This window comes from Tyto alba, unplaced genomic scaffold (genome assembly GCF_018691265.1).
Source record: "Tyto alba isolate M040663 unplaced genomic scaffold, T.alba_DEE_v4.0 Super-Scaffold_22, whole genome shotgun sequence".
NCBI classification, from domain to species: Eukaryota; Metazoa; Chordata; class Aves; order Strigiformes; family Tytonidae; genus Tyto; species Tyto alba.
In genome coordinates, this window is record NW_024881296.1 from 12824768 (window position 1) to 12844519 (window position 19752).

At 37.3% G+C, this 19752-nt stretch overlaps 1 protein-coding gene across 2 annotated transcripts in view; it reads right to left on the minus strand.

Moving 5' to 3' along the window:
* The window catches only part of SMYD3 (SET and MYND domain containing 3), a 419867-nt gene that overhangs the window by 77426 nt on the left and 322689 nt on the right, over positions 1-19752 (minus strand). For both annotated transcript variants that reach the window (XM_042796047.1, XM_032989436.2), the window contains exons 6-8: positions 11898-11965; positions 9348-9450; positions 598-708 (exon numbers count right to left, since the gene is read on the minus strand). In XM_042796047.1, coding sequence (XP_042651981.1) covers positions 598-708; positions 9348-9450; positions 11898-11965 — 282 coding nt within the window. The remainder of the gene's footprint in view (positions 1-597; positions 709-9347; positions 9451-11897; positions 11966-19752) is intronic.

The following is a 19752-nucleotide window of genomic DNA, read 5'->3' on the forward strand; positions in this document are numbered from 1 at the left end:
GCAACTGCTGACCTGCTACTCCAAGAACTTGTGAAAGACAGCATAAAAACTACAATCATCCAAGGATGTTCACCACTCTCTTGAACAACTGCTGATTATGTCTGGTAGTTCTTAAAAATTATTGATGCAGGTGTTTCTCAGAATTAATTCAACATTATTATGAGGATAAACACAGTCTTCCTGTAGCATCAGACAAGTGGCTTTAGTTAAAGTTTCTAGATTATTCTTTTGAATAGAAAAAAAATAAAATCATTTCCTATCAGCTTAATGTCATGTTAAATCTCATGTTCTGAGGTCCCTGAATCTCAAAATTATCTGAACCACATCTTGGAACTAAGAGTGGTTCCTAGATTTATGAAAAATGCATGTATTGGCATGAAATTCTTCTTATCATGTTAACATCACTTCCTGCTCTTCTTTCTTTCACGGTTGTCTTTCATAGCAACTTAAACAGCACTGAGAGCGGAGGTAATTTTCCTCTCTATTCTGGCCATTCAATCAGTAGCAAAAAATAAGCATTAAGTAAAGGAAGGGAAGCTGCTGACAGACCCTGGAAAATTCAGTTTTACTGGCAAGGAATTTCTTCACTCATCCTACCTTTTCTTGATTCTGGCAGAGAAGACAATCACATTCAAAGCAATACTGGCGCATCAGTTGCTTTTGGCGTTCACTGGTGGGCATCAGTGATTCAATATAGCTGATGGTGAGCTGTGTGCAGTGCATACAAAAACAGAGTTAGTATATTTTACAAAAACTCCATATTTGGTGTATGTATACCTAAGGTAACATTTTTGGATACAACATTTTTCCAGCATAAAATAAAATTTTATCTTAACAGATGATTTGCTAAAAGAAATTGACTACTTTTATAAAGGGCGAAAAAATAAAAAAAAAAGCCAAAAATAAGTTCCATGGAGGAATACTTTTTCACATTTCCAGATCAATATTATTTGAAGTTATTAATCCCACCCCCCCCCCCCCCCAAAATATCACTATTTCAACTTTTCATCTTAATTTGGAAGAAAATGGAAAAAGAAAGGAGAGAGAGCAAAGAGAGAAGAGAGAGAGCAAAAAGAGGGTGAAAAGGAGCTCAGTATCTGAATTCCCTGTGCATGAAATTTCATTTTCTGTCTAGCTCCAAAGCTTAAGTGTGTATTTAGCACTGGTGTTATACAATATCCAACTATTTCTAAAATTGTCATCTCAGGGAAGCCCCTACTTTCTTGCAAATGTATGTTTGAGCCTGAGGAAAGCTCCTCTTATGTCATACCCATCTTCAGTATTTCTGTGGTGTTTCCTTTGTGAACAAGGAAGCACAAAAGCATTGCAGTCAAAGTTGTTGAAACTATTGACAAGAAAATTTGTTAAAATGGTAAAAAAAATGCTGACATTTGTGCCATTTTCAACTCCTCATGCTGTACAGGGTGAATTCTAATGAACTACAAATAAATCTGTAGTTTGTTCACTTTGACGCCTGCCAGAAGGAATTTTACAGTGCTAACCATTTGTAGAGTTCTTCAAATGTTTAAAGTGCTGCACAGGCACAAACTAATGATAAGGGAAAGAAAATAACAAAATAACAACCCAGCTCAGACCAGCGTTCACTCTTACATGCTATTGAGTGATTACACTATATGCCCAACACAATTTGAAACACTTCAGAGAGGTCAGAGCTAAAAAACTCAGGTCACATTATTTCATCCTGAGACTAGACACTTCAACTAATTGGGAGAATTTTCACATGGTTCTCAGTTAAATCATGAGAGTCCACTCAAAGAAATTACAGGAAAACCTGACCAATTTGTAGTAATGACTATGAAATCCGTTGTCAGAACCTGTATTTTGCAAATTAGTGAGCATTCTAATTAAACGAGCAATTAACAAGCAACTAAAACAATGCCTGATTTTTTTTCACTTATTATTACAGTATAATTTGATTACATACTGAAGGAGGACTGTATTAAAAGAAGACTACTGAGATGGCAAAGTCAAGCATTTAAAATGATCATAAGCAGAAAGCCTGTGGAAAAAAACAGACATGGTCTCATAACTGAAGATTAATAGTAATATTAATGAAAGCGACAACTTAAAGTTCCACAGATAATCAAAAGTTAGAAAGTGTGAGAACTTTATTAGGTTTTGCATTCTACATAATGCTGTTCTGTTCCAGCTTGCGCATGTCTGAGCCAAGAGGGGATTAGTTTCACCACTGCTGGTTTACAGCAGAACAGTCTGTACTAATCATTTACACAGGAGCTGTAGGTTTCCCTCGAAGCTCTCTGCAGTGAATGGATGGAAATTGTTTTGCTTATTTCTTTTCCACTCTTTTCTCCCAAGCTTGGTCTCTTCTGCCCCATTCTCTCCAATCTGTCCCTCTTCTCATTCTCTATCTTCTCTGCCCCTGGACATGATTATCATTTTCCAGTCTTATTCTCCACACCTGTTTATCTAAACCTGGTTTCCAGCCCTCAGTTCTAGCTTCTTACACAGCCATTCTTGGTACAACGGGCCGGTTTCATCATCCTGATAGTCCCAGATCTGCCCTTCTGCCCCCCCTGCATGCCTCATCTTACATCTTTTCCCCTCATTTGATCCCCAACACTCTTACTCTCCGAAGTTAAGTGTTCCCTTTACTCTGGTTTCTCAATCATCTTCAGTGACCTCACCAACTTTGTCCTTACTTCTTTCCCCAGCTGGTCCTACTCTGCATACTCCCTGGTGTGGTAAGAAAGATCTGTCTTCTTTCCTTCCCACAAACCAGTTTCCAGTCAAGATGTAGTCCTAACCTCATTCTTTAGCCATTCCAAGCCCAATTTCCCTCTCCTGTCACATGCCCCTGATCTTCATGTCTCCTTGCAACTCGCAAGTGTCTTCTGTCACGATCACCCCACACACGAGCTTGTTCCCTGTCTCTTGTCTTCTGCATAAACATCACTGATTCTGACCCATGTCTTATTGGACCTCAGATTCAGGTGGCATCCAGAAGTAAAAGGTATTTAATCAAGCTTAGGTAAAGTGTAATACAGTAGGAAACTTCTGGGACAAATCATTCATGTGAGATTAGTCTGTTCTTTGCCAAAATACTTCAGGCAATGGTTTAAAACCTTTCATTACTGTTGAACCCATCATTAGGCAAGGTTCAGTTCTAATACTGCAAAACACACAGCCAACATCAAACACGCTTTATCTATCTTCAGCATACAGGCTTCATCCCCTTCTCTCTTCTAATTTTTGGCCTTTTTTTTTTTTTTTTCCCCCCCATTTGTGGTGCAGAAACCTTAAAAGTGGGAACTAGTTTGAAATCAGTAATTTCTTTTTCAGAGGTTACCAAACAATTGTGGATATGAACAGTCACATAACAACCTGATTTGTATTAGAGCATATGACTGGATAGAGGAGGAGGATAAGAGGCTTCATCACATTGATACCTCCCATTCAGCATTTTAACAACTTAGGGTTTCTCTTGCTGTCAGAGGACCAAGTCCAAATTCCCAGTCCTGCCAGCAGAAATCCATATGTGAATAAATGTTTGTAGCTGGCAGACTGAGCTGGAAAATGTAATTAGAATATTTAGAAACATGACCAACCTAATGGAGACTACATCTATACTAATCATTTAATTGTTTAAACATAAAAATTCTGTATTCAAGTCTCTCTCCTGCACTTGTTTTAATTTTGGATCCCTTCACTAGATGCAAGGCTCATTTAACTTGTACATATTTAGGAAATATGCCCATTTATCAAAGGTTGTCTTAATGGTATTTGCATGAGGGATGTATGGTATTAATTAAAACATTATTTCAGCTGACCAAAACTTGCCTCTTTATTGCATCGCTTATAAAGAATGCAGTAAATTTTTTTCCCAAAACTGGAGAATATATATTAAATAACATTTATGAAGGCGGGGAATTATTTAACATCCATGAGACTTACTGACTCTCAAGACTTTCTCCTCAGAAATGCAGCACTGTCTGAGCCCTGATTCTTGTTCTGACACAGAAGTTCTTTAACCGTGGGTATGGTGATCAGTTTCTCATGTTCCTCATCTGCCAAATGAGGTGGGCACAATTTTCAAGTACTACCATGCCGCAGTGGACTTAATTTATGTTTTTTGTAACAAATTACAAACCACAAAATTTCTAGACAGAGGATTCTGTAGAAATTTGAAATAAATTCTTTTAATGTAAACAGCAGGGGAAAAAATGAGTGCTTTTTTTTTTTGTAATAAGGGGTCTCAGGATCTTAGGGAGGATTGCATACAAAAATCTGTTCCTGAGACAGGCTTGGCATATATGATCAAAATGCCTTAAAACTCAACGAAAAATTTGGTTTTAAAAAACATAATATGACAAAATATAATGTGTCAAAGATACACAGATACAAAACTTCTCCACAGAATCATAACAGAAATATTATATATCTTGGTTGAAATCTATCATGAAGATAGATTTAATTGCTAGTCATCTGAAATTATCATTTGTATTTAGTATTAATTTTAAAAATTAGTTGCTCTGTGAGAGCACAGTGTGTTACATGCCTTTCTGCAGAAAGATACAAATTTGCTGTAACTGAACTGAAGCTGATGAGAAGCCTTGCACCCATTTTGGAGCAGAACTGGACCTCAGCTAATACATCCTGTCTCTCAGCAGGACTAACTGATTTGAGCTATGCACCGAACTAACCACAGCTATATAACTTCTGATTGGAGAATAATAGGCAACATGAGCTCATGTCTGCCTGCAAAACACCAGGTAGACACAGTAATTAACAAAAAGTCAATTGAAATTACAGCACACATCTTGATGCTGCTTAAAGTGGTTACTTAAGGGTAGGGTAAAGATGAAGACCTCTTCAGAGCAAGCTGCTTGTCTTTTTGAGAAAGTAAATTAGCTGATAGACTATCTTATCACTGAAGGAGACCTGGTGATCTCTAGGTGAATAATTTTTGCTTTCTTATAACCCGTCCCCATATCTTACCTTTCTTTGCAATAGTTAGATTTATTTTTTGCAAAGACAGTGCAAGAAAAGGAAATCTTTGTGTATACTGTCAAAGTAACATCATCTAAAGTTACAAAAGCTGTGATAGTCAGCACTACAACTAACATTATCTTGAGGAGCAGAAAGGTGTTATAATTAGTTTTGAGCTGCTGGAAGCAAGTTTCAGAAAGCTGTGTAATCTTTTGAATAGGGACATATAGAACAAAAACCCCACAAAAAAACCCTATTATTTCTTTCTTCCTGCTATTAGATTCAATTATGCTCAAAAACCTGGTACACAGTAGAGTCTACAGAGTGTTGGGAGACCCTTTCTAGCCTCCTTGACCCTTAATCTATGCATGGAGATCAACAGGTGCTCCCAAGCCTTGATCTCCTTTCACTTCTTTTCTCCTTTCCTCTGCTCCCTACCTGTTTCATTCCCTTTAGAACAGTTGCAGGACAGAAAACACTTAAATTTAGTGGTGATCATTAGCAGCTGGTCAAGCACTAGAATTTGGGGTATTAGCATAGGCCCATGCTGCCTTAGATTAATTAAAACAGAGTCAGAGCAAGTATGTGGAAGAAAAAAGGATACCAAGCTTGAAGGAAGTTTCCTATCAGACCCAAATTTTCACTTGAAAAATTCTACATTTAATGATGATTATAAATGTCCTTTAAACTGACAAACAAATTATATAAAAATATATATAATGATAGAAATGAAGCTGTTATTTTGAACATTAACTAAAGCATTCATTGGCAAAATCCAGTGGGAATGTAGTGTGGTTTTGTTTAAAATAGTAACTTTCTGCTCTCATAGAGCATGCAATTCTGTAGAACCACATTACTACAAAACCCAAATAACATGCCTAAGGATAAATCTGAACTTTTGATTTCCAACACAAAATTTAAGGACCAGACACTTTTCCATCTTGCCAACTCTCAGTATTTTATTATGATTCCTGCAAAACACTTTGTTTTTTTGAAGTTTCAACTTGAGAAACCATGCAATTACAAATTACACATGAATCCCTTCTTCCAATGCCTATAAAAAAAAGTAAAATTCATCACTTATGATTTCTTAGTGTTTCAGGACTGGCAACAATGTCTTTGTGAGAAAAAAAAAAGACCTAAATGGCTACAATTTTTTGCGTATGATTTTAGGAGTGATTTGTTTTCCAAATATATAGCACCATCAAATTTATCACTTTCATTCAATAAGGATTCAGGCAAACATTTTCTGCCTCAGGTCTCCTAATTTTCTACTGCCTGAGATATATCTTGGCCTTAGGATTTGAACAAATTTCAAAGCCCAACCCAAAATTTAATTAAAAACTACTAAATGCCACATGACTTCCTGTCAAAAACAAGCAAAACCAACAAAATCTGCCTAGACATGAGACTAAAACTGAACTGACACAACTTCCATCAGGATATAAAAACTTTTTGAGGTTGTCATAGTCTTGCATGCTTTCTGTCACTGACTTGATAGACAGGATTACTGTGTATATCATGAGCACTCCAAAGTGTGGTTGGGGCATAAATGTTATTCCTAAATAAATCTGCATCACACTGCAGCAGCTACATCCAGTGTAATAACCTCTTCTTCTGGCTTACAACCAAAATCAGGTCTGATTGTGAGAAGACCACAATGGCCAGTCACCTCAACTCCCCTTGTCTCCGTTTTCCCTGTGATTATAGGTGGTCAACAACTCCTTAACACGAGTAAATTGTTGTAGGGTCCTCTGATAGAAAGCACTACAAATATGCAAAAATACTTTTACTTCTTACTGGCCTAGTGAACATATCATATTGCAGTGGTTGATAATTTCCTGGCAAGGGTCCAGAAGCCCTATCAAGTTTATTCCTGTATAGATAGTAAATCCATATTCCTCTTCTGCTTATCTGAGCTTGACTTGCTACTTAGCTTCTCATTTCCAATAAAATCTTAATGCTTAATTAATTTTTATTAATTATTACACAGGGGATCTCATTCTGTCTAAATCTAGTATAAGTTTGAACAGGAAAATGAAAGTTTTCTACTGCTTATAATTATTTAAGGTTCTTTTGTTGCCTCATGACTGGAAACAGTGTTCATCTTACACCTCAGAGCATCTGATTTATTCAGAAAACCCAATCGTACTCCTCCCTAACATTCATTTTCTCTCCCATTAGTTCAGATCAGGACCTCCGTAATATAAGTAAAAACTCAGCTCATAACAGGCAATGTAGTTTCATGTACATAGGTGTGTAAATTCAGTAAATGGCTGTTAAGAAAACTGAGCTCACCCTGCTGCAGGCAAGCAGTAAGGCAGCATGAAAAGAAGTTGTACCAAGGCTACTATGCAGAACACAAAATGAAAAATGGTAGCAGTTGTGTAAGAGGAAAAATAATTGGGTGTTAAAAATTAATATTAAACTGCTGACTTGTACATACCCTCATAACAATTTTCCTCCCTCTTCCCATAACAGATCTAAACTAACATGAACTTTGTATCTTTATTTTCTCACTTTTTCCCATTTTCATCCTTAGATACATAGTTATTCAAAGGAGTAAGTACCCCAGACTGAGACTTTTATTTCCAGGTAAGTCAAGAGGGCACCTGCTTTAACACAGTGTATATATATTTGTATATAGAGAAATATAAAACCTTACATGTTCCTTAAGGCAACTTTTTCTTTCAGTACCAGAACTAGAAGCAGTAGCTGCAAAGACAGCAGAACCTGAGCTTTTTTGAAAATTCTGACTTTATTTTACTGCCTCATTGGAGGCAAAGTTTTTTAGAATATGTAATATGCCCACATAAGGTGCAGTCATTTTAAAGCCTGTATTCACACAACTGCCAAAGTCACTGCAAACAAACTGCTCCTAGCTGCCCTGCTTTATAACTTATATTTATTTCCTGATTGCCAAATGACTTGTAACTTACACCATATCTGTTTCACCACTGATTTTAACCAAGAGATTTCAGTGGGCTACATACCACTAACATTAAGCCTAAAATTTGGGTCATAGCTTCACAGCTGTAGCAGTCTGTGGTCATACCTGCAAGGGAATTCTACTTCACTTCTCACTCCAGAGACACCCAGGGCCACCTCAGGGCCTCTCCCACTCTGTAAAAGCTGTTTGTTACAAAGAATTGCTTTATGAACTTTACTTAGAAAAATATAACTACGTACATAAAAATAAGATAGTTTCAGAATTTAGAACTCTTAATTATTAACACAAATGCATCCTGGGAAGACATTAAAATCTACTATACTTTTAAATAAATAACCCATCTTGGTGAACTGGGAATCCAAGAGGAAAATGGAAGAAGCCAAGAAGATAAAATGGAATAAAAGTGTCTGTAATTTGGCTTGAACAAGAATGCCAGACTGCAAGATGTTTACACTTAATAGATCCACAAAATTTTACTGCATCCTAAAAGATTTCTCTTGGTGAAAAAACAAGTATGCAAAAGCACTTCTGTTGGTTCTCCACAATATTTTGCCCCCCAAATTATTTTACCACTTACTTATTTTGATGGCCTACTATCTCATAGAAAGGATACATTAAAAAAAGAAAACACTTCATAGGGAGGAAAAGAGATACTACTTTTAAATTAGAGTATGTATGCCCTTGATCTTCCCAGAGTTTGAAGCACAGGCGTGAACAGTATTTATGTTAGGTCATGATTTTGAAATGACCAACAGCTAGGACTGCATAGGTGATTGGTGAATATACCGTTACATATGTGCACATGCCTTTGCAGGCCTTACTAAGCAAATTCAATACTGCATTGCTGCAAAAGACATTTACTTTGAAATTGTTACCTAGCCACAAACTATTATTTTCAAAGTAATACAAATGCTGTCATAAAAACAAAGGTGAGAATACCTTAGATCAAATCAGAAATCTCTTGAAAGGTCTATTTTGCAGTATTTTCTAGTGAAATGGACAAGAAAACAAACCTTGTCTTGCTACTTTCACTGTCAATGAAAGGCTTACTACAACAGTATGGTTGCAGCCTGACAAATGCTTATTGTTGCAATGACTTAGTGAACACTGCATTCCACCCAGAAGTATCATAAGTGTTTCCATCAGGGTAAAGACGTTCAAACACAAACAAAACGAAGTGCCTAGAGGAGGACAGGAGGAACAAGAATTTATCAAGACTGCTAGTGATTTATGAGAAGTAATGATTATGGGGCCCAGGCAGTGTGAAGAGATGATTCTATTTATCATTTTCCCCCTGATAGCTATGTGCTAGAAAGTGGCATCAATATATCATCCAAATATTAAGCTGGTGGCCCTGCAGTCTGGAATTTATTTAGGGAGATGTCATTGTTGCAGGTGTCTGTGATGGAAGGGAGGACAAGTTAATTACCTCTTCACCAATCTGGATCTCTCGGACAGAGCGAAGTAAAAGCTGGTATCCTTCAAAAACGATCACGCAGTTTGGGTCACAGCTGTGGTTCAGTAAAGACATGCTGGGGGTGTTGGTAGAGGGGGAGAAAGAGAGAGAAAGAACTTTACAGAGGAGCCTCCACTGCCATTCCCCTTTAATCATTTAAAAGTAGCTAACACGATTACATCTGAAGTATCAAGCAATTAAGTCACAAAACAAATAAAATCCCTGGTAAATCAGCTGCTCTTGGTTAGGAGATGAAAATTAATTCTTAGAATAGGAGCCATGCCTGGATCTCTTCACATGTTTCTGCCTTCTGTGTACTCGGGGCAGGAGGGAGGCGATGGCCTCTGAGAGGCCTGACTCAGGAGAGGACAAAGCAGGCAAGCAGAGAACAAGGCAACCTGGACAGTTCAGAGCAAAAGGTTAGTATTTACCACGGTCTTTTATTTCTGCTGCTTCTGCTCGGTTTCAGGGCACTAATCTTATCAGTTACCCTGACCATCAGTGGAATCGCAGCTCAAAAGGGTCAGCAGTCAACCTGTATTTCATATCAGGTAGAAAATGGAGCATACTGTGTCCCAAACCCAAAGTACTTGGTGTACAGCTGAAAGAAGAGATACAGCCGTTGTTTCTGTTTTACGCATGTTTTGGTTCAGCCTCTGTTCTTGTGGTGTGTGACAGCTGAAGCAGCACAGCTCATTGGGGAGCTGCTGCCACCCCCAAGAGAAACACACAAGCTGGTGGATATCCTGACACAGACATGTCCTTACCTCTCTTTTGAAGGAGACTGTTAAGAACACCATCAACAGCATCTGCTATATACTTTTGAGTCTCATGTTTCATTAGCTGAGGAACAACTGACTTTGCCAGGACAACATCAGTCCCATGGCAGATGTGGGGCTGATGGTCCTTCCCCTGTGGGAATGACCCATGGAAAGAACAATTCTGACATCATCAGGCTGGAAGAAGAATTTTTGCCTTATCCAGCTCCTGGCTGCTTTCCTTGTCTGCCTGATGTTGGCAAAATAGAGGATATTGCTGAGGGTTAGAGCCCTACACCAAACCATGTTTGGTCAGTTCTTGACTCTTAAAGGAGCTACCAAAAGGAACCTGAGTCTTTTGATATCCTTTCTGGTCTAATAAAATATCTGTGGTTAATCTCCCAGTGAACCCAGTAATGTACACTGGGAGAAAGTATCCATTTCACTTACTGTGAGATCACTGGGCATGCTCCCAAAGCTGCTGGCAAGGTGATGTAGAGAAGGACCACAGGATTTTATCTATTTTGAAATATATTGGGATGTGGGAGCTATCAAGCCATGCAACAACATACAACCTCTTAACGAGACTAAACAAAACACTTTTAATCAAATTTCATCCCATGGAAACATTAGTAGGCTTGATGACATTTTCATCTGGAAGTATATGAATTCATCTGGAAGGGCATTTGCCTGGGATTTGGGAACTGCAGATTTAGGTTCACAATTTTCCCAGCTCAGAGTGATTTGCTATAGCAAAACTCAAACTGCTCTGAACTGACTTGGGAAAGAGTCTCTTGCATCTCCTGGAAGTGCATTATCACAGAACATAGATAGCCACTTTCTTCGCAGTCAGGGGCTTTTTTCAACCAAAAGAAAACATTTCGTTAATAATAATGCTTCAAAACAATGTTCCATTTTTCCCAAGTAGTTCCATATTCCCAAGTGAAAGGATTTGTTTCCATTCCGCTACAAAATCAAATGACTGTTCTGTACTTTTCATAACATGTTTCCATGTCCTCCTAACCACCCTTCCCTTATCTTTACCACAAGGCAGACCTCAAGGTATTAAGTGTCCTTAGTCAAATTTTACATGTGACTTTAGTAGAAAAAGAAATAATAGTGACAGGCCCACTGAGGTACTGACAACATAGTTCAATCATGCATTAACAAAAAATTGAGATGGTAAAGTTTAATTTTAAACTATACATGCTGATTTTCCACATTAATAATTGCAGGTAAGTTATTCTATGAAAGCAAAATGTTCCCTGGTATGTACTTCTTACCTAATACAAATAAGAAATTCAAATATTAACAACCATTTCTCAAGGGGCTTATCTTTTCACCTTACTGGTTCCTTAGTTATGGCAATTTACTAATAATTGTGTTCGATCTTTTTCTTTTAATTTCCAGTTCAGAAGGCTCTCGGCTGCAAATATCTGTATTCTAAAGCAGTGCTGAACACGTTTCCTAGTACCAGTGACACATTTTTTATGTCAGCACTTATTCTTACTTAGAAAAGACTACCACCTCCATAAAAATAAAATATAAAGACATTTCTTATTTAAACTGTTTTAACTGTAATCAGGACTATTAAGAATGTTTTCAACTTGATCACATTTTTTATTCTCGTTTAATTTATTTGCATTTACCAGTTTCTCATTTAGACATGTTACCTGCTGCTTTGATGACCCTTACAGCTATCTAGGAGAAGAGGAAAAAAAACTAACATAGATTTTGCCTGTGAATGAAACAGTGTCCACAGTACCTGGGATACAGGCCAACACCAACATCCTGCATCTCTCCATTACTGATGGTGAAACAGTTACAGGTCACCTGTAAAAACAAGGGAAAAAATCCAGGATTACCAGAATCATTTGGAAACCCCATACTCAAGTGAAAAAAAACTTTCAAAATAAAATGAAGGGGCAATTGGTAATTGGATGGGAAACATTCAAGCCCAACACTGGTGCTCTTTCATTTTACAGCAATCACATCTGGGACACACTCTCCTATAAAACTGCAGTCAATTAAAAGCAGAAATATTAGTATCCTGCAAAAATGTGGGGTTAAACACATGCAGAGGCCCTACTTTTCTGTCCAGAGGGGGAAAGAAAAGCCACCCTGCACAGAGCCTGAGAAGCTCAGCACAGAGACAACAAAGCAGATGACAGTGACTACTGATGAAAAGAGTGGTTGTTTCCATGCAGGGACACTGCTGATGTCAGGTTGTCACAGCACCTTTTAATGAATACCAATGGAGTCCAAAGGACATATATGGGACAGTTTTGAAATAAATAGCAGCCTTGACTGTGGCAACCTGGTATGAGCATAAAAAAATACAAAGACTGTGCAATAAACGTATCTTTCATGTTATCCGTATCTTGGTTTGCATGTAAAAGATCCCACAAAAAAAACCATGTTCAAATTGCCATTGAAGAGAAATATAACCCTTCATTTAACCTCAAATATTCAGCTTGATAGTGTAACCCTCCCTCATATAATCAATACAAAGCTAAAAGTGGTTTTAGAAAAGAGTGGAGAAGAATTGAAGTTGCTTGCAAGTAAATATAGCCCTACCCTGAACTATCAGACTGAAGTTTCTTCATGTTCAACTCCAAGATAGATCATCACTTTGTAAATGATTAGCAGGTATCCCTTTCACAGGCTTAAACAAGAACCAGAACCCAATTTCTAATATATTTTTTAATTATCTAAATTTTTGGAACAGCTGGTTTTGTATTTGTTTTGGGGTTTTTTGTTTTTTTGTTTGTTTTTTTTTTTTCAGATAATCTGTTAGTTACCAATTAGATATGCATGAAATATTTTATGTAGAAAAGAGAAAAACACTGCATAATATTGCATATACAAGAGAAGTCTCAGGTCTCTTCTGCATAACATTAGATTATTAATATCATTAATTCTCATTAGAATAGAAAATGAGTCAGAATAGGATTTGGCAGACATGAAAATGAGATTTGAAAGTTGCATTATTATCCATAGAGTAATTGCCCAGAACAGCAAATGCACACCTCTGTTTTAAAGAGGTACACTGAACAATTTAATAGTATACCTTATCCTATAAATTGACAAATTATTATTTATGAGAGCATTAACCGTAAAGTGAAAATGAAATCCTCTTTCAAAATTTCTCATAAATTCTGACAGCAACATTAATTTAAATAAATGTACACGCAGTAGGGCATGTATTTTTTTTTAAATGGTTAGACAATACTTTGATTAGTCTATTATTTATGTAACCCATTCAAATGTTCCTGATCAATTACCAAAAGCATACATCTTAATTATTTCTTTCCTGCTGACATTGGATATAAAGTGTCAGACAACCTCTGAGGAAAGATTAGTCCATTTAAAGTGGCAATTATCCTGGTTCTAAAAATATTGACTTGATTTTGGTATTTATTTAAAAAATAATGCCTTCCAGGTAAAAGAGAAAGCAAGGCAGTTTATGTGGACCTTAGCTCTCTCTAATGGATTATGAAGTAGCAGAGGTCAAACATCTCTTAGAACTAAATGAATCCCTCTTCCTTGCAAATCTCCTATTATTACCATAAAATTGTTTATATTAACAATATTGAATTTTGATCACTGTAGAGTTATACAGACTGTTTCATCATTTTCTATTGAAGGTATGTATTCTATTATGTGAAAAGTTTTACACACAGAAGTCACAATAGTTTTACTTTTTCCTTTTCATAAACATGCATTAGCTTTTGATACAAGGGTATATGTGAAGAAAAACATGAGATGAATGAATGCTCTGAGGTTCAGACATCAAGAGCTTCTTTCAAGAGCAGTTCACTGTGAGGCACTTTTTAACCTCTCCATTTGAGATATTTTCACAGTATGCAGTTGCATCTTAGTATCTTAGTGAGGTAGGTAGTGAAATACCATCTAATTTCTAATTATTTGCAGCTTCAGATGCGAGATTGGGAATCTGAAGTACACAGGGCCAGATCTAAAAATGTATTTAAGTATGTAAACACAGGCAGAAGTCTAACTGGTCCATGAATTTTGAGCTATGTGATTTAGCACACAGTTCTATCATGCATAAGAAGTTTCAGGTGCTCTGAGGTTTGATTACCCTCCTAGAAGACAATCTTTCCCCCTTTTAAAGTCAGGTATAAAAAAACCCAGTGATGCACGTCTAAAATGTACTACAGGTAGTGACCTTTGTTATGGCTGCTTTCTGTCCTCAGCGAGTGGAGAGAGGAATTGAGATGGCTTTGGTGGGAGGAAGATCTTGTCATTTACAGTGTGAGAAATTCTGATATAATGACAATCCTTCACAGACAGTTAGCAGCTGGTAACAGGTATCAAATACGAGCTCTCCATAGTCTGTCAGCTGAGGATGGCGTTGGTTGGTTGTTCTCTATTATAGTCTCTAAAATTCTACTGAATCTCCTCTACATTTCTATTTACGTAAACTTTGGAGAGGTTTTAACTCTCAAAGTTCAAGATCAGTCCTACCAAGGGGAGTTCTGAGATTTCAGTCCTGAAGTCCACCACAAGAGTTGATGTTGTAAACCACATCTCCCAAGAAACAAAAGGAAGAAGGCATTTATTTTACAGAATATGTAAAGAAAAAATACTGACGTAGCTCAAATAACAGCTAAATCTGGAGTATCTAACACTGCCGCAGGAGAGCACAGGTAAGCAGCATGTTCTGAGGCAATTGTGTGGGTCAAAATGTACTGGGACTGAAAGTTAACTAACTCCATTTCTAGAGAACACAAAACAAAACAAAAACAAAAACAAAAAGCAAAACAAACAATGTCTTTCTCATGCATCACAGTATTTCTTTCAGGTTTCACGGTCAGTTTGTGTTGTCTTTTTTCTGTCTTAACTGACCCACCTTATTCCTTATACTATAATCAGGTTCGGATTCTGTGTGATCCCAGATTTTAAAATAAGAAAGAACAAACAACTCTCAGCAATTTTGCGCTTCAAAAAATGGGTTCTTCCTTACAAAGGCATGGCCTTTGTCATCTTAACTCCTGCAGTATCATTTATCTCAGTTATTTAATTTGTGCTGTTGTTCAGCTTGTCCCTTCTGATTCCTCTAAAAATTCCTCTCTATCCAGCTACGCAGCACTAAAACTGCATCTCCACAGACAGAGACAGAACAGAGTACTTGCAGAGTTTGTTATACCCACAAATAAGGAAAAATGCCTACATATTTCAGAACGTCAAAGTTGGATAGTCATATTCCTTGCCATTTCTAAAATTTCTGAAATAACACATCTCCCGGCATGAGAACTGAGGGAAAATTCTCAGGGGAGACTCACAGACTTTTCAAACCTCCACAATGCAAAACTGTTTAGGAGTATCGTAGAGCTCTCAAGGCTTATCATCATAGCCTGACTGGCCATACAGTTCACTAACAATTTAAAGAATCATTTCTCAGTGTTTGATTTGGCTGCATGGCAATAAATCCTGCAAGTTTATTTAAAAGGAACTGCTATTTCAAACAACAAACGGTATTATATAAACTGATTGAATTTAATAAAAAGATTTGCTCTTTTGTGAGACTGCACATGTTTTAGAGGGGTATCCTGTACTCAGTAAGGTAACCCAAGTAGAAGACATAATCTTTCCCAGATTGGTAAACACACAGAGAGTAAACCAACTTTACTGACTGACCATTATTCTCAGGCATACTTTATCAGCAAACAAAAATTACTGCAATCTGTTAAATTTTATTTCTTCTCTGAGTGACATATGAAAACTCTGTAAATTTACCCTGTAAGGAAGTCTCTGTTCTCAAGACGTCTGGAAGTACTGTCTCAGCAATCTCTGTCTGTGTCAGACCCACAGTCCAGTGGACTGCCCTGAAGATTTGTTTCGGTGTTTGCAGTTGACAGGGTATGAAGGCTTGAGTGTGTCAACGTACCGATTTGAATTTGCTTTCAGTTTCAGACCTCATTCATATTGCTTTCTACTATAGATTTGCATTTGGGTTAAATAAAGCAGACTCAAACTTGATAGCAGGACATTCCAGATTTGGAATTTTGGGCACTAAGACAATGAAAAATGTCAGTGAGTGAGGGAAAGAAAACAAATCATTATTGGCTAACACTTGCTGCACAGATCAAATTACAAACACCAGGACTAATGATCTATCATTTTGTCTCCACGTGTTCCTGAACATTAGTGCAACACAGTGAGGCAGATCTTATAACACGCATAAGAAACCCTCACAAGAAGGATTACCAGAGGGTATATTGCATTGATAGGGTCAATATAATTTTCAGCTTTGATATACAATGATTCCAGCCATCTCTGTAAATGGTGTGTCACAGCTGTTGCATTCTAACCCACCACCAGGAAGAAATCCATAACTAACACTTTTTTCCCTAATTTATGAACCCAATGTAATGTAAATTAAAGATATAAAAAAACCCTTCATGGATTATTAAGTTTCTCATTCACACCACAGCTGGCTGGGTATTCCTGGTCATTGGCAAATATTTAACACAAGATGCTGTAACCAGTTCTCATGTTAACAGGCTTCTCAAGAGACTCAAACTTTATTCAGGAGGAAGGGGTGGGTAGTAAATGCTCTGCGAGGGGCACACTCATTGAAATAACCAAGACATACCCCGGAGACCTTCTAGCAGCACTACATCCCACTATAGCTCTGCACCGATAGCTCTTTCCCACTGGTGGATGAACAGATACCAGGCACAGATGGCTGACAGATCTCAAATCTGCTAATGACTTCATTTGGCACATGGAGCGCTACAGCAACAGCGCTAAACATGGCAACAGTGCTAAACTGTAAATGTACAGTGTGCCACGGCAGTGACAGACCTGTCAAGCCCCTGTTTTGAGTGCATTTCACTCAGCTGCTCCTGGCCACAGCCCATGACACCCAGAGTTCCCATGCAGGCAGGGCTGCTCGCTCTGAAACCTCAGCTCTGTCCACTGGACAGGGTATTGGAGAGGGAGAGAGGAGATGGGACAAGGTGGGAAGGCATCTGCTATCAGAATGCTGTGCTGAAAGGAGCCCTGTTACAAGGCATATTTGCAAACTAAACCTTTGTGGCTTATATATACACCCTTGCATGTTCTACTAAATAGGAAAATTTGAATCCAATTTAGCATTGTATTGTGCTTGGGACCTACCTACTGGATTTCACGGCAGCCACAGAACAAAAACTAGATGAAAGAGACATCAAAAGGATCAAAATAAACTAAAAAGAAAAGATTCTTTGGTGTTTGTTCCAGACAGAAATCAAAACATATTAGGATGGCTTTAGGAAAGCTTTATCTTATTTGAATTTGTAGACTAAGGAATGGGGACAAGTAGTTAACTGTTTGTGATAGTTCCTCAGAAGCCAAATTTTGCTGCAATACCATGAAATTTGGAAAAGTTACACTTCTTTCACATCATGATTGAATTCATAAATATTTCATTTTACTTCAAGAACAATTCATCCTATTAATCTCTTGTGCCAAAACGTTCATGTTTTGGCTGAATTAGGACTACCATTACTTCAGAGCTAATCACAGTGAAGATGTGTACTTCCAACTGTTTTCTTAGTTCTTCATCTCATGTCTTTGGAAATCTTTCTTCACATCAATTATCAATATTTCAGGCCTTTTTTGCTATCCTTGCACATAAAAGTTTCTGATGAGTATGCAGAGCACAGGTATCCCTTGCAGAGGGCTGTCACCACCTAGAAGGCAGTAGAGCAGAAATTTGGCCTGACATTAACAGATGATTTAATGCAAGTGTGCTTCAGGCATCCCTTTTTAGTACTCAGCTAAGTGGTACAATTTTGATTGGAATGAAAATAGGTCATGGCAAATTACCTCCTCTCTTCTTAACCCCACACATACTTCTACAATCTTTCAAATAAAAATATTTAGCTATGCAGCTAAATATATTTGATTACTAAGAATGTCAAAGCCATCATTACTAGGACAAATATTATGTTTGCTATGGGCACTTTTTTTTTTTTTTTTCCTAAGGCATGTGCAAGATGTAGTTACAAACCTGAGACTTGAAAAGATGAAGCCTGAAACATGCAGATATTGCACTCTTTGAGTAAAATGAAATATCTTGAAGTTTTTCAGAACTCCCATTAAAAGTTTTGTGCAACCTGCCCCTACGTTTTCACAAATTTCTCCTCTGACAACAGTCAGCAAGTCTCATGTCCCCTTTGGTGAAATTCTAGCTTCTACCCAGCTCTGAAAATGTTATTATTATTATTCCTGCTTTTTGGAATGGAACTGAAATGCACCTATTTCTGGAGCAGAACTGGAGAGAGGGAGCTGCAAAGCCACTAATGGATCATATTACACTATGCTTGCAGCATTTGGCATTATTAATTGGAGTGGAGCAGAGGCATGACATCCTTCTCTTCATCCTCATTTTCCTACTGGTAACTCCACTCCTGTGAAATGCGGCAGAGTTATTAACTTCATTTCAACAGCCACTGCATGCCTGCCTATTGAAAATAAACTGCTTGTTTACTGAATGAGACCAAACTTCACAGGCATCCAGGAATGGTTAACTGACTTTGTAACTGTCTTGCCTATTTTGCTACAGAGAGCTGTTTATCTGCCTCGCAATGGTATATTCAAAAAAATAAATGTTGGACTTCATATGAAAAATTAGGCTGAGATTCAGCTATGGCTGCTGGTATGAAAACCTAAAACATTAATGAATTAATCTTGTATAACTTCAGCTAGTAATACAGGTGGAATAAATTTCTATCTGTCATCTCCTTCCATTACCCAGATGATTTTCTCATACCAGACTCATAACTGCTAGGCAGCCTAAGTCAGGTGAGATGAAACCTAGTTTAAATGTTCCAGGGTTTGCTGACTTTATTCTCACAGATGCAATATAATTGTTATTCCTTCTGGAGGTGCTTGTTGAGCTAGACCTTCAAGTATATTTACCTCTTGAAGTTAACTGACCATAAGTCTTTGGAGTTGGTCTGTTAGGCTTAGTGGATTCTTGCCTCTCCTTCCTTTTCTTTTTTTCACTCTTTAACTATTGCCCTAAAATATCTGAGAGAGAGAGTGAGTGTGAGAGCGCAAGTGTGTGTGTAGATAAAAGTCAGGGGAAACTTTCTTCATACCTTTTATTTACTACTGTTTCCACCAGGACATTTCTGAAAGTGCAAAAGCTGAGAATGTTCAAAGAGGAGGAAATTTCAAAACCAGTAATAAAAAAAAAAAAAAAAAAAAAAAAGAAACGTCTCTTCCAAAATGTGATGGCATAAAATGGATATTTTTAAATCTTAAAAACTTTAACAAACATAAATAAAAGGCTTGATTTTTAAAATTCTTCTGAAAAGGGCAACAAAAACATTAATCTTGATTAATTTAGAAAAGTGGAAAGTATTTTTTTTTTGAGAAAAAACCCACATTTTTTCTAATAATTTTTTCATAAGTAGCATGTGGTTTTTGAACTACCTCTAGTCTCACTTTACTACCTGAGTTACAATCTTAAACAGAGATGACTGGGGAGTTTTAGAACTGAACCCAAGACCATTTCTTGCTTCGTACGGTGAAAGAAATATACAGAAACTACTCATGCCAGCATACAACATTGTAAACCAGTATGTATCCATGATCACTACAAA